Below are 23,085 nucleotides of genomic sequence, written 5' to 3' on the forward strand. Positions count from 1 at the left end.
CATCGTTCCTCAACAGAATCCAGCTACCATGGCGTCTGGGGAAATTCAATGTCATCTACATGATTATGTTTATTATTACATCATACATGCACACATTATTTAATGGTTAGAGGAGATTGCGGAGATACCAGCATAGCAGTGACTTTTATTTTTTCCAGCACTATCATCCATTTTCACTTTCTGTAGACAGGGGTAGTAATGAAAATAAGGACAACAAGTGAGGCTAATAATTTGTTATTTTAATAGAATATGGTTTACAGTAAATGTATTAAATGCTAAGTATAAAAGCTAATGTCATATATATGCATATGCAATTTCAGCAATGCATTTGATCACTAACTTGTTTGAAGTAATGTACTTGTGACTGTGCAATGATTGGATTGAAGGATAGCATATTGAAGGAGAATTGAAACCATTAATTTTGTGGTGGTGGCTTTCACGATCAAAAACTATCCCACATGTAAACAATGAATACAGCATTCATCTATTTCTGTATATATGTGATATATTTGCATATATTCATATTTGCTTTGTGTAGGGGCTCGACACTTACATGAATTCTCTGAAAGCCCATATTATTGGTTCAAAACAAGATATTTAAATCTGAAATTTTGGTGACTCATAATGTTGGGAAATAAGATTCATATGGATTATGTAGAGTCCTATGTAATTGGATATAACATGCATATGATGGTTATGTGGAAGAAATTTAGATAAGAATATTTTCATCTGCCTACAATTTTATCTTTCAACAAAAGAGTTATTCCACAGTTTTTCAAGCATACTGAAGTTAGCCTTATGATTGCAGTGCATACCACATTTGACACACATACACACACACACACACACACACAATATTCATTTGAGTTTGGAGAGCATGGTGTGAGATCCAAAAAAAGAAGAAGAAATCATGCAAAAGCAGAAAGTGAAACAGTTATAACTTAAGAATTGAGTAGACATTTAGTGTGCTGTGATTAATGTGTATGCCTGTAATACCCTGTATCTAAAGATCTGGTGATTGATCTCTTTTCTGTTTAAACTCTTTTGGGTCATGTGAAGATATCATTTTAAGAAAAACGTGCAGGAAGTGTGTTTGTTCTTTTATTCTTGTTGTTTCTTTTTTTTCTTTTAAGAAAGAGAACCGCTGCTGGTAGAATGACCATTTAAAGGAAGCAGCAAACGGTTCTCAGCTTGATTGTGAATGTGTACTGTGAACGTGTCTCTTCACACGTACTCTCACAATAGAGAGCTCTCTAAAATAAACACGTTTGCTGTCGGAGCTAGTGATGGAGATGAGTTCAAAGGTCATTCTGTACAAAGAAGATCTCCCCAAACATTGAAAGTTGATACAATGTATGGCATGCCAGGGAACTCGATGTATTGTAAATCAGTTTCCCTGAAACTGTGCAAGGAGATACCACTAATTTCTGAGCACAGATTATACACCAATTAATCCACACACATGCGCGCACAATTGTGTGCGTGTGTAATTATAATATACAGTTAACAACAAAATTATTCATACCCCTGAGAAATTACAATTTTTGAGCAGATTTCTTACAAGTGAAGGAAGGAGTGATGGTGATTGGGTGTTAAATTTTTACTCTTATTTGTCCTCTATAAATTGACATTAATTCCAGTTTCACCTCATTTGCATAACAATAGAAATGTTGAGATATAACACTCAGTCACCATCACTCCATCCTTGTAAGAAATCTGCTCAAAACCAAAAATTTCCCTGGGGTATGAATAATTTTGTTGTTGACTGTATATATATATATGTATTTATATATGAAATATATACATATGAAGAGTTTGTTTGCAAAAACCGATAAGTCCATATTTGCAAAATGGAGATATTTGCAATTAAAGGTCAAGAAAAATAAAGAGTATAATAAGAAAATTTTTGCTTCTTTTGACCATAACTTCAAAAATATACCTTTATATGTAGTAACCAATATATCATTTTAAAGGTATTATTTTGTACATTATGACAGAGATCGTACTTCAAAATCTTCAAAAATGGACTTATCGGTTTTTACAAACAAACCCTTCATATATATATATATATATATATATATATATGTATATTACGGTATTGATGTAATATATATATATAGAGAGAGAGCAGGAAATTATGTATTTTTAAAACCCTTTTCTTGTTAAAGTTGTAGATTTTATTTATTTTCAAAAATTAGCATTCATTTGGAAAATTAAAAAGTATAATCTTGAACAGTGTGAGTGTGCCAGGTACAGTGTATGCAGAATTAACATCTCTGTGCCCATATGTGATCAAAGGTGTTTCTTATTTACCTAATTGTGAATTTGCTCAAAATAAGTAAATGCTTCTCTGTCTAATTGTAAGGGAAGTACTATGAGTATCAATCTGATATATCAGTTGCAATTTGTATTAATCTTACCAAACAGACCTGTTTTGAGAAAATGCTATTTAACAATTAATGGATAATATTGTGAAAACTACAAGCACGTCTGAATTGAATAGTACTATTTGTGTTGAGGCAGTGTGCTTTTTATCATATCACCTTGCCTTGAGTATAAGCCTCTTCAGTTTTGAGCTGTTTGACCTGGAAGTAAGATTTACATAACAATTCTCCCTGTAGATAATCTTTATTGTGTGGGACTTACAGGCTAGTTTTGCCCAGCAGGCTGCTATTTTTTGGGAGCAAATACAGCTGAGTACAAAGCACACAGCAAATTGCTTTGTTTCTCTGAAAACATGCAGCTCTTTTCAAAACAAAATACCTGCAGGCATTCTTGTGTGCTGTTGAAAATCTGCCTGTATACAGCATAAACATGCAGAAAAGGTGGGAAGTCGTATGTCACAGAAGCCACTGAAACCTCAACCATGGCTGAATTGTATGCTCTACCAGTTTGTGTCAAAATAGAACTCCCCTGAGATTTGAAAATAGCCCACACTCTGTTTCAATAGAAGGAATGTTTGTTTGGTGATTCACTGAAAAAGTTTGGTATGGATGGGCATTGATCAGTGACCTCTGCATTCATTCAAAGTGAATACTTTGATGCCCAAATGTTTTTTAAATCAGACACATTCATGGCATAAAAACACTCTGTGAATTGCCACTAGCATTCAATCCACTGTGTAGACAAAACCTTTCTTGTACATTTTACTTTCATAAATTAATCTCTGCTCCTTGTGAAATTTGTGAAAGTTTCATGCTCACACGGAAATTGCTGGTTTTACAGTAATTTTCCCACCATTGCTTTTCAATATTTAATTTTGATCTTACAGACCTATTCAGAGCACCTTTGCAGGAAACACAAAAATTCTTGTAGATCATTTTACTAAAAAAAGAGTTTTTTTCATAGATTTTCTTCTTCTTTCCTTCCAATTTCTCTACTAAATGGAATCTCTTACATTCTGGAGGAAAGCAGATGGTAAAAGTTCCAACAGATTTTTTTTTTTTTTTTTTTTTTTTTTTTGGGGGGTAAATCCTACATTAAGAAAGCTTTATAATAATCAGAACTTCAGTGATATTTCTTACAATTGTGTTATATAAAATGGTGGAAGTATGCAAATATATCACCAGAAGAGATGATTAGATACAGACTGTATGATAGTAATGATAATAATAATATAATACATTATGCTTGATATGTAGTGCATGTTACACTGAAGTCTCCATGCGCTTTACAACAATTATTCCTATATGATAACAATACAATGAGAAAATACACGAGTAAAGATGATTTCAAATATTCTTTTTATTAAACTGTATTCCAATCTGATCATTCATACCATTGTCTTTCTCTTTTTCTTCCATTCTTGATTTTAGTCAAACTTCACGGCGGTGCTTCAACTTTTGAGGATTTGAAACTGAATTCAGACTGTCATTTATTGACGGCTGCACGCTGTGATTTGATGGCGTGATACATTGGTGCACAGACTGGGTGCCAACACTGAACAAATAAAGACAGACAAAGGTGAACTGAAATCGAATTCTGAGAGGAACCAGAGCCCCAAAGATGTCTTCTCCAGAGCATGCTGCTGTGAGAGACGAGATCTCTCTCATGCTCCAGAACGACCTCCGACAGGCCAACGCTGGCGGAGATGGGGCGGGTCCGGAGATGGAGGAGACTTCCGTCAGTGATGGGACAGGAAACGGGCACAAGGAATATGAGAGACAAAAATCCTCAGGTGTGTGACCAACTGCCTCAAATACTTTCTGTATGTCTGTATACTATTTGTGTGTGTGTGTGTGTGTGTGTGTGCATACATGTGTGTTTGTTTTGTTTCATTTGTTTTACATGAATCTGCATTTTTTATGAAATCTTTCTCTGCATACTATATGTGATTAGGCAGCACAGGTGAGTGGAATACTACATGTAGCTGCCTTTGTATTTGTTTCGTTGTAAATATGATGCTGATATCGAACAAAATAAGATTCAAATAAAGAATAATCATTAAAGTGTGTATGTTTGTGTGTGTGTGTGTGTGGATGACAGTTTGAACAGTGTCTTTAGGTTCATTTGATTTTTGGCTGTGGACAGGAGAGCAGTAGGCAATGGCAATTTTCATATTTATCAGACACTTTTTGGTTTGATAGTTTTACCAACACACACACACACACACACACACACAAACACACACATACACACACACACACACACACACACACACACACACACACTGACACATACAAACACACACATACACACACACAAGTCATACACACACAAGTCATACACACACAAGTCATACAACCATGATTTGACCACAGCAACAACTTGTTCCCATATGGAAATGAGAAGATACAAGATACAAGGGATTACATAGATCGCAAGGGGGCAAATGAGAAAGGAGATGACATGTTTAAGTATTTTTACATATCTTCACTCCAAATATTGGGAATGGGGAATTGAAACATGTCCAATATAATGAAGCCAAACATGGACTGAAAACAAATTCAGACTCATTTATTGTTGGTACATGTTGTGCTTCTGATATGGCTCAAGTACTTCCCTATAGGAAGACAATGTAAAGCTGTGGAAACTGTGTTACAGGAACTGCTATAAATGCTACCCTGCCAGTTGACGAAAAAAACAAAACCCACAAGTTTTATGGACATGAACTTAACCCATTCATAACCAGTAGCAACAATTCTAGGGCTGATAACGTAATGAGGGGAATATTTATGATTCAGTTCTTAACTTTGCTTCCTTTTTTTGATGTACAGAGAGAGAAAACCACATTGATTGATGTGTGGGAATGCAATTTCCCTCTGGTTTGATGTTTGCTTCAATCAATCAAGTTTGTGGTGAAAATGAGTTGTTTACTTTGGAGCATGATGAAACTAATTGGCCAAAACCATTCTCAGTCAGTTGAATGGATGGTACAGTTTAGGGTTGAGATGCGGTTTCAGGTTTTAACCTTTTGCAAGATAATTAGAAGCCACTTGTATGAAATATCAAAGAACATACAATTCTCGGAGGAATTTAAAGTTGTTTTTTTTCTTGAGTGATGAAAATCATTATTGAAATATCAAAAACCAAAACATACAAAGTGCTCTTTATAAAAAGTTGGTCCCAGCTTTTATTATGACCACTTTGCTTAGTTTGTTTCTTCTTTTGTTATTTAGATATCTCAGCCATTTCAGAATTGATTTTCATCAAGAAAACTTTTAATTCCTCTTTAGGATTACATGCTCTTTAGTATTTCATACAAGTGGTTTCTAATTATCTTGCAATAAGTTAGAACCTGAATTCCCATCTCTACCAAAATCATACCATTCTTTTAACCCTCCTTGTGCCCAGACTTGTAGCATAGCTTGTCACGTTTTTCATCGGCATTTTGTACCAAGGTTATCCATCCAAACTTGATCTTCTTTTCAATTAGCAAGTCCTCTCAAGTGTCACATGCACCTCAGTCCAATGGGAAGGCCATGGTGACACAATAGGGTTTAGGGGAATTTGGTAGTCTCTATTCATTGCCAATAAGTTTCCAGATATCTGTACCAGATGGTGGAGAAAGCTGTCCAGTGCAAGGGCAATCCGTTAACAAGGCACAGTGACGGTTGATGATTATCAATGAAAAACGTCAGCCAGGAATTTTAGACCTTCACATCAGAGCTAGGGATTACCCCTACCTTTGTATTGTTAGGAAGGTGACTCAGTGACAGTTCCTGGCTACTTTTAGTTCCTGGTTTTAGTGGCTGTAGTCCTCTAGCTTACCTCTGAAATCCAGAGGATTGATGTAACATTGCCAATTTGCAAAAGTCAGATTTAGCTCCCTTGGCATAATGATCTTGAAGTCCAAATTCATGCCACGTCCACAATGACTTTGATAATTAATCACAACAAAATTAAGCACACAGAATGGTAAATATTTCATAAAAAATCAGATATATATATAAATGAAATATTAAAGAAACAGGTTGATGAATTTCCAAGTTTCATATACAATATGTTTTTAGAGAATAATCCCCAAATGCAATGAATTTGCTGAAGTGCTCATAAGTCATATATGTGACCGTGCACCTCAAAACGAACATAAAGTCGCACACACTGATTTTGTGTGAGGTCTGAAAACAAGTGAAATGGGTCAACCTAGCCGAACTTGACTTTTTCATATTTTCTGAAAGAACGGGTCTTCATTTACATTATGCTTAAATTTGGTATCATAAAACGGGCAGGAAAGTGTGTCTTTTAGCAGTTTATCTCGAACATTTTTGATAGAATAGTGTGATTAGGTGTGTCTTCAGAATCCCTTTTTCATTTCTGAAAAACCTTGTCCACACTCTTCACTTTCAACTCTAATAACTTTTGAAAGGATAGTGCTACTGCTTTGAAAGTTGTCATTAATTATGGAAAGAATGTGTTAATGAGGCACCTTTAATTTCAGTTAAATCTGATAATCCCTTCATTGTTGTTACTCTGGTGGTTTACTTCCTGTTTTTTGTCCCATTCATCGCACAGCCAGCACGGTTTGGTAAAGATTAAGTGCTTGAATAGACACTGTACTTCAGAGCCTCTTTTCTCAGTTCACACTTTTCCTGAGTTTGTGCTTTCTTTCCAATATTTAGATAGGTTAGGAGAGTCCATTTAATTTGAGTTATACATCATTTTAAAGCTTAAAGTCTGCTCTTTCAGAATGTGGTCATAACTAAAATTGCATGTCTGGCGACTTTTTGTTTGTTTTGAGGTGCACTGTCACATATTATGATAGACACACAACTGTCCCATTGGTGTATGTGTAGAAAATATGCCATAAAATCATGTGTTTGGTAAATGATTTAATAGCAACTACAACACTCTACACATTTGTCATCGTCGCTAAGCGCAAAGAAAATTAAATGAAGAGGATTCAAGTTTTTCTACTTGATATTAAGTACAAAAAAATGAAGAAATTTAGTCAAGATTATGTATTGTTAAATGGGAAACATTGTGGAGTGTGACATTGTCACCATGTAAAATTTCCATGCATAATGTGCATGCTACTGATTTCTCCATAACTTTCTATGTGATTTATTGTTCCCAGAGGAATCTGTAATTGTGATAACATTCATTTCAAAATTTGACTTTAGCCTACGCACAAAAGGATGCATCCAACACGGCAGTACTGATCATGGGCTCCATGGCCTGTGTGCTGATAGCCATCGCTATTGGTTTCATTGCCGGGTACTACACCCACTCCGCCATGAGCAGGTCGGCGGTTGCCATGACAGCAGAAACCAGAGAGACCATGCGCATGGAGGCGGTGATGGCGGTGTCGCAGGAACAGATAGCCGAGTATGAAAGGTGAGAGTTGTTATAAAATACAGTATATCGCACCGGCAATGAGCAGGCTTGCTTTTCCACTAAGTCATGTGACTAACAGTAACACATTACCTCATGGAGAATTGTAGTTATGATTATGAATCCATTCTCATCAAGTCTCCTGGAGCTTGAGGAGGTTGCCATGACAACTGTAAATTGTAATGATAATGATAATAACAAATTCTTATATAGCACATTTCAAACTTGAAAAGAATTTCAATGTGCTTACAAACAAACAAACAAATTATACCATAATACAAAATATAGCACAAATTACAAATTACTATTAAAGCACAATATATTAGAGTTGCCAGTACTACTGAGATAACTGCATTAATGACTTCAAATTACGATAATGATAATAAATGTCATTTATTTAGCACGTAATGCGGCTGTTTCTAAGCATATTGGAAACATAAAGAAAGTTGAATTAAAATATGGAATATAATTACTAATGTTGTGGTATGTACTCCATATAAGCAAAGGAGAGAAGGAATATTTCAATTGATTGAATCAATGAGTTTTGAGCATTGATTTTAACTTGTCTACACTTTGAATGTGTAATTTGAACATGAAAGGGCAGTTTGTTCCAAAGAAATAACAAAGTGACAGAAAATGTGCTATAACCATGACAGGTACAAGTAGGAGGGCCATATGATGATTGCAGCCTAGAGGAAAAATGGAAAGATTTGGGTGAAGTATAGAGAAGCGGAGAGAAATCAAGTCTTTGAGATAAGATGGGGCAATGTTAAAATCTATTTCATAAACCACAAGAAGGACTTAAATAGTATGAATGATTTATGGAGTGTGTTCCAGCCCTTGACATGAAAGTGACTGACCTTTATACATTTGCCCCGTTAAAGGCATAATTATGTGTCGCAAGAATGAGTGAACAACTTGGCTGTGTAATATATGAAAGAAATATATCATACAGTATATATTCAGTATTCCAATGTCTGGCTTTAAGTAAAAACTGAATAATTTCCCTCTACTCGTGAAAAGTCTATATTGATGCTCAACTCAGCACATGGTTCCCACAGGTAGTACACTGTGCTGCAAATTGTTTGATACATGCCTTTATGATTTTAGGTTTGTTCTTTGGGAAGCTATTCACAAATTCCTGCAAACAGCTCAGTAGACTAGAGAAAAAAACAGTCAGCGAGTGGAATCTTTCCGGAAGTTTATAACTCCAGCATCCCTCGTTGGTAACCCCTCTTTCAGGACACGCTTCTTCCTCTTCTCACCTCACAGTCAGGAAGTTATGAGCCAGGGAGAAGCGGAAGGAAATACCAGGCTATGCTTTAAAAAAACACTAGAAGTGTTTCCTCTCTTGGCTTTTATTTTGTTTGTTTGATTTGTGTGAAGTGCTACCACAACCGTGCATTGGTGGTGACCTTCCTTAATTATTATGTGGTAATGAGACAGTTAAAAAAAAATGGAGTGATATTGTCGTATGATATTAACCAGTATACTACTGCCCTAGCACCTGTCTTCTTGGGGTTTTGTTTTGCTTTATTTTTGTGATGTTGTTGTTGTTGTTGATTTTGCTAGGTTTGAATGAAGAGTTTCATTGCAAAATGTGATATATCCATTATGGTCCATCTGAGACATTTGCATGAAAAGCATCCAGAATTTAAAGAAAATGATAAGAAAATCTTTGATATTTTTATCATAACTTTGACTATACAGAGAAATGGGACAGTGATGCTGTCCCTTTAGTTCACCCTGGCACCCCCAAAAATTCAAAATGGTGACTAACATCACAATTTAGCTAATTTTGCAAAATCTTTTAATGCAAATTATTGGAACAGGCCTAGGGCCTACATATAGCATGCTAAGTGCCTGCTAAAGCCGTACAATGAATTCCGAAAGCACTTCACACTGAATGCAAAAAACTAAACAAAAAAAGTGACAAAAAAATCAATATTGTTGTTGTTGTTGTTGTGGAGCAGTTACCATATCCATGTACTCTCATGCCAAATGCCTAACAAGCGATAAGATTTGAAAGCTGATTGGTTCAAACTGTATAAGAGGTGTCCCACTTCTTCTGCGTCCCAGTTCACCCCACTCTCCCCTCTTGGTGTTTCTAAGCACACTGGCACCAGTCTTTAACTAGTATCCAACTTTTCTGTCTCAGTCTACACACCAGTGAGCAATGCATCATGGGAAGATCCTCTTGCGCGGGCAACCTGACCACAACGATCGTCGATCAGCTCACCTCCATGGGCTTCAAGGTGTCAACGTCCACGTACAGCGCCCTCGTGTCGTACCCCGACATGTCGCAGCCCACAATGCTCAAAACCATGGACCCCGAAGGAAACACCTTACAGACGGTGACTTTTTATGGAGGGGCCACGACAGGACCGCAATACAAGATCTCCTCAATGCGCCTGTCTGCGGGTCCCCAGGAAAACATACTTGCTGGGACTAACGTGGACTCAATGATCGTGAGCAGCGAAGGAAGCACATCGTCAATGCCAGTGTATACACCATACAGTGCCTCGGGGACTGTGACGGTAATTTTCGAGTTTATTGTTTTGTTTTTGTTGTTGTTGTTGTGTTAATCACAACGACACGTCCAGGACGTGTCAGTTGTCAGATCAATCCACTGAAATTAAAGGTACTGTTTACCATTCATAGCAGTGATTAAAAAAAAGAGTTATCACATGTGATGCATATGTGTATGTCAGTTGTATCACACAGCATCCTACCATATAAAAATTTTGCAATAAAGACTAAAATATAAGGAGATATCACTATTTTTCTCACAAAACCATAACTGAAGACAGTTTAGTCTAGAGACAATTTTATTATAACTATTGTGCGCATTTTGTATATTCAACTATACTTAACATTGATTATACTAATTAACTTTTTCACACTGGCTGTTTCTATCCCTAACTCACATTTCAGAACTACATGTATTTTGAAGCATTAAAGCTGGGTTTGGGGTTTTTGTTTCATCTGCAAATGGTGAATAATGCATTTGAATTACTAATTAGTAATAATCATTGAACTATTCATTTTAGCTTGTTCTGCTGATTTCATTAGTATGCTTGAAAATAAATGAAATGAAAACTATAGGTTCATTTTTTAATGGAATATAGGTAGACGTACAACTATGTGCTTGCCAATGGATCATCGTAAGAAGGGATTTGTTGTGTTATAGTTTTTCATCATTGGTTTCACTCCAGGGAGACTTGATCTACATTAACCATGGTAATGAAGAGGATTATGCTACTATGGCAGACCTGGGCGTTGATGTCTCAGGAAAGATTGGTCTAGCCCGGCAGGGTGGAATGAGTGCTATGGAGCAGGTATCTCTACCTTCATGTATTAAGAATTATGATTATATTAAGATACAGAGATAATGATGATGATAATGATAATGATAATGATAATGATAATGATAATGGTAATGATACTGATAATGATAATGATAATTTCAATTTTTCAATTTTAGTTTCAATTTATTTTCATATTTCTTGATGAAAAATTCATCAAATACTGTACGAGCTGAAATTTTCGCGTACAGATATTTTCGGGTACAGATATTTCGCGAATTGCTACTTGGAGGACATTTGCGCGTGTTGTTAATTTCGCGGTTGCGAAGGTCTAACTGAACGTAACTATTTGCGCGTTGTTATTTTCACGTGTTGTTATTTTCGCGGTTCAAAGGCGATTCGCGAAATTCGCGAAAATAAAACCACCGCGAAAATTTCAGCTCGTACAGTATAACAAAATTAAATAATATGTGATATCCAGCTAGGAGGCATAATATTACAAAATGAAATTATACATGATATCCAGCTAGGAAGCATTATAAAATATTGCAAACATATGGAACATAGTGGTCGATCTATGAAAGTTGGAATCTGGCAATGAATGCTAAAGTTGTATATACGATGGAACCTACTTAGATAATGATGATGATAATGATAATGATAATGACAATGATAAGAATAACACAAATATATGAAAATGTAACTATTTTAATATATATATATATATATATATATATATATATATATATATATATATATATATAAAGAATGGATATAATGTTATTCCTGATTGAATAACTTAATTATGATCAGTCAGATCTATCAAGATTTAAACAGGGGCAAAATTGTGTTTGATCAGAAAAAAATGGGAATTTCATGATTTTATGTACACTCTGTATGGTAAATAATGAGGGTATTAAATCATCTATTTATTGTTTGCATATATTCATATCAACTGTTCAATAACTGTGTCATGAAAATTAGTGAAAATTCATAATTTCATTGGGTATTTTAGCTGATGGTAGTGTCGCTGCCCGGAAAGCAGTAAATGACAGGTTTGAATCCCATGGTTCTTATTTTTTCCAACATGTTTGTTAAATTACAGATCAGCAGTTGTGATCTTACAAATTTCATTTGTTAAAGAGAGACAAATTGAAGAAAACTAAAAAAACTCTATTTTCTTTTTCATTTCTCTCTTTGAGAAAGATCACCCTTGCTGCCAGCCATGGCATTATGGGACTCCTGCTGTATCCTGACCCCAATGATATGACCTCTGAGATGCCAATGACCTCAGTCATGACCCCTGACCTGTCTGGAATGATGGGTGACCCTCTGACCCCTGGATGTCCTTCAGTTGGTAAGTCAAATGTCTATTACAAAACTGTTAAAGCTGTTATTTTCAATACAGATGTTTTCGAGAATAAGGAGGTCACAGACATTATCTTGAGATATTGTTTTTGCCATTTGACATAGAAGCTATAGTAAGTGCACTAACGAATGTCCGTTCATGATATTTTTTCATGTTTTGTTAAATTCATGGCCCAACAGTGATTTGCAAATTCATGAAAATTGAACCCTTGTGAAAATAACAGATTTTACAGTATTATGTATTGATCAGTATGTCCATTGCCTTTCAGATTTTATCAGAAGGAATGCGTATTTTTGAGAAATGTATGTGTATTTGTAAGAAGTGAAGTATGATTGTGTTTCATTGCTTATTTGCATGTTATTATTTTGAGATTATGATAGCTTCATCTAAATATTCATACACAAGATATTAAATCTGTATTGAAAAATTATGCATGTAATAATGTATATCTTTTTAAGGTGTGTCATAAGTTGATACTGTGCTCTGTGAATGTGACATTCAGATCAGTACATGATATTAAAGCCACTGTGCCTAATAATTGGAAAAATTAAGCACAAAACGTGATGGAAAGTTCTGTATGGAGACTAATTACTGCAATGAGAATGATTTTGTCTTCATTTTCTCGGAAAGGAAGTTCTGTAACAGGAAATTCCTGCCCTCAGACATCTTGTTTTCTAATATGTATTGGAATATCATTAGATTCTTTGTTCCCGAACCAGGAAATATGAACGATGTGTAGGTCTAAAAGTGGTATATCTTCTGCCATCCCATTTCCTCATTCTCTGTGGCATCAGATGGCATTTACAGGTCCTCCATGGACTCGGCGAACCTTCCCAGCATTCCTGTGCAGCCGGTTTCCATGGAGACCGCCAGCATGCTGTTGAGCAATATGACTGGTGTTCCAGCTGATGAAGCCTGGATTGGAGGGCTGAATGTATCTTACCATGTTGGACTCACAGGAGATAGTAAGACAAGTTGCTATGACATCATGACATCACATATCATCAGCTTAGAACCAGAAGGACTTTACCACAATTTTTTTTTTGTATTGACTTATTGATATCATGCTGTATCTTCTCTACATTATGGTGTCAGTTTTGAATTATCTTAATTTCGGGAAAATGTTAAAAATCAAAACCACAAGGGTGCGGCTTTACCCAATATTTGGAACAATGCTTATAAATCTACTCACTTTTAATTAGATAGGCTTTATATTTCATGAAATTTGTCTTTTTTTTTATTTATGCTCAAATCTTAGAACACAATAATGCCCTTCTGGTTCTCAGCTGAGAACCAGATATGTGTCTTTTTGTCACCACCAGATCATGTGATCTATAATTTAATCATGTGACTCCATAACTTTGATCTAGATTTATAAAGTGATTAAGCTCCTCTTTCAAGTTGATTTAAAAGTAGGCAAACATAATAGTAGAAGTTTCATGCAAAGTGTTTGTCACAATCATTTATGCAAATGAGATGAGATGAGGTTATGATGTCATACCCTCACAAATTCCCCATTAACCCTTTGTATGCTTTGAGTGACGATTGGTGCAAAAACTCCATAACATTGTATACACTGTCCAAAACCCTTGTCACAGAAAGGATCAAATGTGACAGTGCACCTCAAAACGAACATAAAGTCGCACACACTGATTTCGCGTGAGGACTGAAAATAAGTGAAATGGGTCAACCTAGCCGAACTTGACGTTTTCATAATTTTCTGAAAGAGCAGGTCTTCTTTTACATTATGCTAAAATTTGGTATCATAAAATGGGCAGGAAAGTGTGTTTTTTAGCAGTTTATCTCGAACATTTTTGGAAGAATAGTGTGATTAGGTGTGTCTTTAGAATCCCTTTTTCATTTCTGAAAAACCTTGTCCACACTCTTCACTTTCAACTCTAATAACTTTTGAAAAGATAGTGCTACTGCTTTGAAAGTTGGCATTAATTATGGACAGAATGTGTTAATGAGGCATTCTTAATTTCAGTTCAATCAGATAATCCCTTCATTGTTGTTACTCTGGTGGTTTACTTCCTGTTTTTGTCCCATTCATCGCACAGCCAGCACGGTTTGGTAAAGATTAAGCGCTTGAATAGACACTGTACTTCAGAGCCTCTTTTCTCAGTTTACACTTTTCCTGAGTTTGTGCTTTCTTTCCAATATTTAGATAGGTTAGGAGAGTCCATTTGATTTGAGTTATACATAATCTTAAAGCTTAAAGTCTGCTCTTTCAGAATATGGTCTTAGCTAAAAATTCATGTCTGGCGACTTTTTGTTTGTTTTGAGGTGCAGGGTCACAAATGGCACACAAGTTCTAAGTGGACATCCTTTTTGTGACATCAGTTTAGGAAGAAGAAGTCTTATCCTTGCATCAAGCTATTTAAAGGAACAGTGTTGTATTTGTGGAGATGAGGATTGGGGCTTTTAATTTTTTTGCGAGATACCAAGAAACCACTTATGAAATAGTACAGAGCATACCATTCTATGACAGGAATTCAAAGTTTGTTTGATGAAAATCGGGTTTGGAATGGCTGAGATATCCAAAAACAAAAATTAAACAAAATTATCGTAAGAAAAGGTGAGTCCCACCTTTTATTAGGATTGCTCTGTTTTGGATATCTCGGCCATTTCAAAACTAATTTTCATCAAATAAACATTGAGTTCCGTTTGGAATTACATGCTCTTTCATATCATGTAAGAGGTTTCTCATTATCTCATCAAAAAAATACTGAAAACCTGAAGTTAGTCTCAACCAAAACCATATGATCCCTCTAAGAATTGATTTAGCAATGTTGACTTTGTAAACAGGAATGCAATATTAGCAGCTGAGTTATTGATGAAAGCATGATGATATTCTATTCTATTTTAATGGACATGGAGTGTGTTATATTTTTTTTATTTTTGTCATTTATAGCGAGACAGTCATGGTATGTGGAACTTGATGTTCACAATGACATCATCCAGAAACCCATTACTGATGTCGTAGCTACTCTGGAAGGAACAGAACAGCCTGGTAGGTTGCATAGTGTCTTGTCATTTTTATTTGACAAGGTTAAAGAAAAACAGACAAGTTACATATCCATTATCTAAAAATTATTATAAAGAGTGTTAGTGCAGCAGTCTAGTGTCACACTATGCAAGGGATCTTTCAACCTTTCACATTTGATTTGTAAAGATGATATGAGATAAAAATAATGTGTATTGTAATTAATTGCTGGATAAGAATATATCCTGACTCCAATTTACTAGGTATGTTGTTAATCGATAAAACATTACAGAATTACTGTTTCAATTTTGTTCGTTCATAAGATATTTTGGATTTGACAGATATCAGAATGCTCCTTGATGTAATTATATGGAATTTAAGAAATGACACAAATGAAAAAAAATGACAGGAGTATAACTGTACATCCAAAGAAGGACAGGAATTACCTATATGAGGGTTTGAGATAAGTAGATACACATGTAGATAAATAGATAGATAGTTAGATAGATAGATAGATAGATAGAGTGATAAAGTGATAGATAGATTGAGTGATAGAGAGATGGATAGTTAGATAGAGAGCTAGCTAGATAGAGAAAGATAGATTGATATATAGATATATAGATAGATATAGATAGGAAGATAGATAGATAGATAGATGGATAGATAGATAGATGGATAGATAGATAGATGGATAGATAGATAGATAGATAGATAGATAGAGTGGTAGATAGAGGTAGATAGATGAGAAATAGATAAAGAGATTGATGGAGTGAGAGAGAGTGATAGATAAAGATAGAGAGATAGAGAGAGAGATATATAAATAGAGAAGTGGATAAAAAGAGATAGATAGATGAATAGAGACAGAGAGATAGAGAAAGATATTGCCATCATGAAAATGGTGTCATATCCTGATGTCCATCGATAGACGTGAGCATCTTCAAGTCTTTGATTGTCAACCCACTTGCTACAGCTACATCACAGATCCTTCATATATTAGCTGGAATAATGCAACCACAGCCAGTTGCAACAGAGAAGCTTAACCCATCGAGGACAAGTCCAGAGTATACTCATGCAGGTGTCTATGGGAAATGCATTTTGTAGCAATATCAGCCCATCTTCAACGGGATAAAGGGGATGGCTAGTAACTGATCAGTGGGAATCAGTGGGAATGCTGGGGGATGATTGTTTCAATCCTTGAAATAATGAAAATAACGACGAAATACATTCCTCGAGTCAATATTTTGATACCTTAACTAGTTTTAACACAACCTCGTACAAAGACTGTATGGAAGATATCGCAGTGTAAGTGGAAGCATACCATAAGTGATAAGTGCTAATGTGCTTGAATACATTCTGCTGTAGATCAGTACGTCTTACTGGGTGGTCACTACACCAGCACGATGACAGCCATGGTAGCCTCCGGTTCCTCCTCGGCGGTGATGGAGGCGGCGAGGGTCATGAGCGAGATGATGTCAGATGGTTGGATGCCTCGCCGCACTGTCATGATTGGACTGTGGGAAGGCTCGGAGTTTGGCCATTCAGGATCAACAGAATGGGCCGAGGTATCATAGTCTGTAGCCTTATGATTTCATCCGCAGTGGCTCAAATTTGAAGATAAACATTTCTCTTTGAATCCCGTCAGCAACAAGTTTTTTGTACAATGTCAATAACAGAATATAATGGTGGTTATGAAGGGGTTAAACAGGAAATCACCTTTTTTTTTTCTTATATTCTTTATAAATAACCTCTGGTAATTAATATTTGTAGTTAAAATGTTATATTGATGATTTATGAATATAACACTAGAAATTCTGTTCAAAATTTATCAATCTAGACAATTTCAGTCATGTCACCTTCTAGCTGTTGTAGATTCCAGGTGGAGGATATATCCTTTGAAGAATTATTTTTGTGACATTATCCCATTTTAATCAGGTATGCTATTTACATGAGCAATTTGTTTGAAGCAGTGTTTGAAGCTCTTTGGATTGATTTGATGCCGGTCAAGATATGACTTGGTTCTGGTATGATTTGTTTTTTTTGTCAAGTTTATTTTTTCCCTTTTTATTCCAAGGAAAACCGAATGGTCTTGGCAGATCGGTCAGTAGCATACATCAATCTTGGAGGAGGGACGGATGGGTCAATGATAGCCGCTCAGTCATCCCCCCTCCTCCAGGGAATGGTCATGGATGCTGCAGAGCAGGTGAGAACCATCATGAGTTTGGTAGTTATCATTTAAGTTGACAGGTTCTTGGTATTATTTTGATGATGGTGATGGTGATGGTGATGGTGAAGATGATGAAGACAATGATGATGATGATGATGATGAATGATGATGATGAAGATGATGACAATGATGATATGATGATGATGATGATGATGATGATTTACAGCATTTGTATGGTGCCATATATCTGTTTAAAAAGCATTCATAGCCAGACACCTCCAAGAGAGTTAGCGATTGAATGCCTAGTGAATAATGCAAGTCTTGAGTGAGGTTTTGAAGTGCTCCAAATTGTCGATTTTACAGCAAAATGATGGAAGGGGTACGCAATAGAAGTAGAATAGCAAAGCATTGAATGTGAGTCAGACAACATACACCTGAGTCTGTCTCAAAAGAACTGCTTGAATCAATGCTCAAGTAGTGTTATTCATACAGTAAGACTGCATTTATTTTGAATTTTTATTGAAATGGTACTGGTCCACTCAAAACAAGTCATTGCATTCTGACTTCAGTAGAAAAAAGGGTTTCTGAGTTGAGTTGTGTTGAAGCAATTACAAAACTATACCCAGAATGAGAAATACCTATTATCTTGAGACAAACCTTTGTGCCATTGTATGAATTTTTTTTTTTAATACTGATTACTGATTTTTCGTTTTTAATACTGATTTTGCACTGGTACAATTTAAGTTGGTCGAGATAAACATGTCCGTTCTCCGTATAATTTCACGCCTATAAATTCGGGAACCTACAGTTTTTACAAGCGTCATTGCTTTTATGTAGGCCCCATCATATTTCTGACATTTATTTGTGATATCCTCAGATGAAAATGACCATTTATATTTGTGTGTAATATTAGTTTGTCTTTTTTTCTTCAAACATAAGATATGGTTGTATATGTTTTGTACTTTTGTTTTATTGTCAATCATTTTGTGATCCCATCACTGAGAAATGGAAATATGAAAATAAAAATAAACTTGAAACTTGAAACTTGAAACTTGAATTGCATTACTTTGTTTATGTCTTCTTTAAAAAGCAATTACAGTGGCCACATTCAGCTCCAAGCAAAACTGCTATCCCACAGGGCCTGTGTATTTATACACCATAGTATTGTTTCAGCAAGAAATATAAGCAAAAACAATTAAGAAGTATAATTCTTAAACATTATCAATAGATACAAAATAATGATGATAACATTTGTCAAAAGTATCAAGAATGTATTACGTGAAAGATTTCAAAGAAAATTCTGCAGATTTGAGTACATTTGCAGTATTGGGCTTTCTTGGGGGCTTTGGGGAGCTGATTATTAAACAACAGGCAGTTTGCGTATGTATACTGGTATGTAGAAAAATTCAAATGTAGGTACGATGCTTACAGGACAATGAAGATAATAATGTTCCATCCTGATTTGTGAGTCACATGTAATTTTATGATCCTCACCACAGATTGGGCTTGCCTCCATGGTCAACCTTGGTGTGCTGGATGGGTCAGGCGATCACATCGCTTTCTCGCACATGATCGGTGTCCCGTCGGCACAGATACAGATAGCCGAGAGCAATTTCATCGACAGCCCAGTAAGAAAGACTACATCAGTTTGACTTCATTGTTAAGTTTGTTAATTAGAGGTTAGCAATAGCATCATTGGCTTGTTTTAGACTGGTGGCATAGATAATGTATGAATGACAGTTGGGTATTATGATGATGATGATGATGATGATGATGATGATGATGATGGTAGCAATGATGGTATATTTGCGAGAAACATTACCTGGGTATTAAAAATCAAAGAATAATGAGGTAATGCATAGTTCTATATGGACATGATACAGCTCTTTGACAAGGGAAATTAAAAAAAAACCACTACAAAACTAAAGAAAATGAAATTAAAAAAATGATAAATTTGCAAGTGTCACTAACTTTTGTAGCTGTAAAGGAAGAGTGCAGTAGGAAAGATAACTGATATGTGCACAGCGATTACAAAGAAATTGATGTATGAGATTGAATCCAGTGTTTCCCATATAAGAAGATAAAATGTGTCTGGTAGCATTGTATTGATTGTTATAGTTTGCATCAAGATGCAAGGGGCACTGACTTTGGAGGAAAAAGAAAATGGGCGTGTTTATGTTTTGCCTGCAGACTGTCCCAACTCCGGACGGGGCTAGGATTCAGAGCATGGTATCCACCCAGCTGGGCCTCCATATGGTCCTCTCCCTGGCGGACGACGAGGTGTTGGGCCTGAATGCGGGCGTCATGGCGGACACGGTCATGACCTACGTGGAAAACCTCGATGCGGTGCTCGGTGACATGATGCCCTCCGACAACATGGGAATGAGTGAGTGGTTTCATTTGTAGATAATTTATGTGAAATACTTCTGATTGCTTATTGCCTGTTGTTACTATCTATGGTAATTGCATTGTCATCATCCTCTCTAGTATAAGGTATGTACTGTGGTTCCATGACATTTGCTCCTGCGACAATTGTTCCCATGAAGTATCTGCATGTTAAGCCAAACATAAATTCTCCTCACAAACATAACCCTAACCCTAATCCCAATCCTCACATCAAACTAAACCTATCCCCCTGTTACAACCATAACCCTAACCCTAAGTCCTTGAAGAAAGCAGGAACAAATGTGATGACACCATAACGTACTGTTTACCCCACATATTTAGCAAGTATGTTTTTTGCAAATTGGGACTTCCCAACAATCTTTTGAGTGCTAAAATTTGTAAATATGGAGTACAATAACAAACAGAGAAATGTACATGTGCCTGTCGCATTCATGTTGGGAACAGTAATGTAGTAGTATTTTTGCTTGTTAAATTTGTTAATAGCCTATGACTCATGAAATTCAGATGAACAAAAACTCTGTGAAATACATGGCAATACAGTATTGTAGGAAAACAGATCCTTCTGGTATATCTGCATTTCATTAAAATAAAATCAAAAGAAAATCCAAAATACTTTTCTTATTATTTTGATATAAAGTTAGGCTTGTGAAATATTGTAACAAAGCACATCAAAAAGTTACAAGGTTTTATATAATGTTGTAGTTATTCTATACTACATGTCACATTAGTGTAAGACAGAGAGAATTACTTGATTTTAGAACACAAGTTATTCTTTTAGTGAAAAGTTTTAATCAACATATAATAGGTTATATGTGTTCACTTCTCAGCATGCAATTTGCTTCCTTTGATGAGAAACTTTTGTGAGAAAGTCATGTATATTGCCATTATTGTCTTCATCATATTCTCCATCATCATCATCATCATCACCATCACCATCACCATCACCATCATCATCATCATCACCTTCATCATCATCACCTTCATCATCATCATCATCTTCTTTATCATCACCACCATCATCATTATTTTCATCTCTTTCTGAATTACATTTTCCACAGCCATGCTGAGGTCAGCCGCATCAGATTTCATGTCAGCCGTGCAGGACCTTCAAGGTGTAATCGGTTCAGACTCCATCAGCTCCCCTGTAACCATGGCAATGGTGAACAGCCGTCTTATGTACCTGGAGCGCTCTTTCATGGACACAGGATCCGATGGAATGGGGTAAGGAGATGGATCGTAATGAGGGTTAGGGTGTAACATCTACAAAGAGCTAATCAAGCAGAATATCCGACCAACTTGTTATTATATTGAATTAAAAGTCTTGTTTAATAGTCATCCACCTAACACTTTGTCCTCAGCATAAAACTAAAAACAAAACAAAAAATTTTATGGAAAATAATTTCAATTTTCTCTCCTATTTTCGTTTTGCAGAACTGTGCTTTACGGAATGCACACCACTGAAACTTTCTCCACCGTGTCAAACATGATGAGGAATGGGACAGATGGCGTTACCATGGAGATGATGCAGGAGACCATTTCCAGGTTGCAGTGCACCATCCAGGGAGCAACCCAGTCCCTGGGGATGACTTTGTCATGATGAAGGCCAAGGAGACAAATCATTTCATGACCTTGTTTCCTGTTTTGATGCAAAAAAATTGAACTTTATGAAATCGTGACACCTGGCATCTTTTTAAACTTGCCCACAAGTCTTCCTGCTACACTCCAAGAGGCTTTCATGATGGTTTGCAGGACAACGTCAGTTTTGTCTTCCAGCACTCATCAGAGTTACACAGAGTATTGCATTTTGATGTCCTCCTTTTATGCTCCAAACAAACATGGAAGGCCAAATATATGAGATGGATGCCGAGTGTGTGCTTCAAAGTACTTTAGCATCAATTATTGTGTGTTTGTGAGAAATGTGATACAGGTTTAGCAGATGTCAAGCTGGTCATATGACAAAATTAACATATGCATTCCCTAAAAGTGTCATTCTGGGGTTCAATTCTTTTACCATCTCAACAGCTGTGTTGGCATTGTTCATGTAAAATTGTTATTGTACTTGTTTGATGTGGCATTTTCTAAGCCCGCTTCATTATTCTTCCAAGAGGTTTTAAAATGCAACCACATAGAGCATCTGCACATAGTTTATTTACTTATTTATTTTTCATTTTTTGCTCCTACATTCCATTTGACTGTTACTATATTGTATTGACTCATGGCTGTGTTTGCAAAGTGTGTGTGTGTGCCCTTGATACAGATATGATGTTTTAACCTTGGGTCTCTAAGCTTCCACTTGACACCTCCCGCTCATGCACAAGATATCCCATTGAACAGTCAGGGAACATTCTTTCCCACTCCTGTACATTGAAACTTGGAATTATTCATCATAGCAAAGGTCTGGTGGCACTTTGACTTGATACCCAATGTAATATGTTGAGTCTTGTCACCCACAGTATAGATAATGTGCATTTCAGCTTAACACATTACAATCAAGATGAATCCCTTTACCATTACATAAAAATGCACATGTAGATTTTTATCGAGTAAGCAATTGTAAGATACCATTTTGAATCATGAAAATTTTCACAAACAGAGAGCACATTGGAGGTGATTTTTGCCTTTTAATTATCAAATCTAACCCTGGTGGATTTAAGAAAAGACACATGTGCACAGCTATGTTCATGTCATGTTATATACATTGTCTAATGAAGAGAGAGGGTGCTTTGGGGTACTACTTTAGCTACATGCACATATATAATCAAGCTATTGTCACTGGAAACAGTTGACATCCTGTATAAATTCTTTGGAAATTTTAGAATATTGTTGGCAACAGCCTAAATCAGATCTTGGTAGTAGTTTGAGATTTCAAATTTATAGAGGTGCACTACTGTATGACACACACAGACATTGTTATATCAAAATATGTTATTTTAGAAAGTAAGTCACTTCCAGTATTGTCAAAAAATATGACACTAAGATAAATGTGTACATAGATATATTTATGCAATTCAATTGCCAACAATTTAGGAAAGGAACACATTCCTCCAAGAGCTTGTAGTTTCTTCCAAGAAAGCAAACATTA

The 23,085-nt window shown here is 35.9% G+C and overlaps 1 protein-coding gene across 1 annotated transcript; it reads left to right on the forward strand.

The window, feature by feature from the left end:
• Positions 1 to 3,989: 3,989 nt before the first annotated feature.
• Positions 3,990 to 23,070, forward strand: LOC139708389 (aminopeptidase NAALADL1-like). Its single transcript, XM_071620342.1, has 13 exons — positions 3,990 to 4,177; positions 7,563 to 7,776; positions 9,932 to 10,310; positions 10,989 to 11,111; positions 12,285 to 12,435; positions 13,242 to 13,412; positions 15,362 to 15,460; positions 16,796 to 16,995; positions 17,505 to 17,633; positions 19,097 to 19,225; positions 19,788 to 19,983; positions 21,062 to 21,224; positions 21,435 to 23,070. The coding sequence occupies exons 1-13, from the start codon at positions 4,006 to 4,008 to the stop codon at positions 21,598 to 21,600; spliced, it is 2,292 nt and encodes a 763-aa protein (XP_071476443.1). The 5' UTR covers positions 3,990 to 4,005; the 3' UTR covers positions 21,601 to 23,070.
• The last annotated feature ends 15 nt before the right edge of the window (positions 23,071 to 23,085 follow it).

Source organism: Diadema antillarum, unplaced genomic scaffold, assembly GCF_040938485.1.
Source record: "Diadema antillarum isolate AM-2024a unplaced genomic scaffold, OU_Dant_1.0 seq00001331_RagTag, whole genome shotgun sequence".
NCBI lineage: Eukaryota > Metazoa > Echinodermata > Echinoidea > Diadematoida > Diadematidae > Diadema > Diadema antillarum.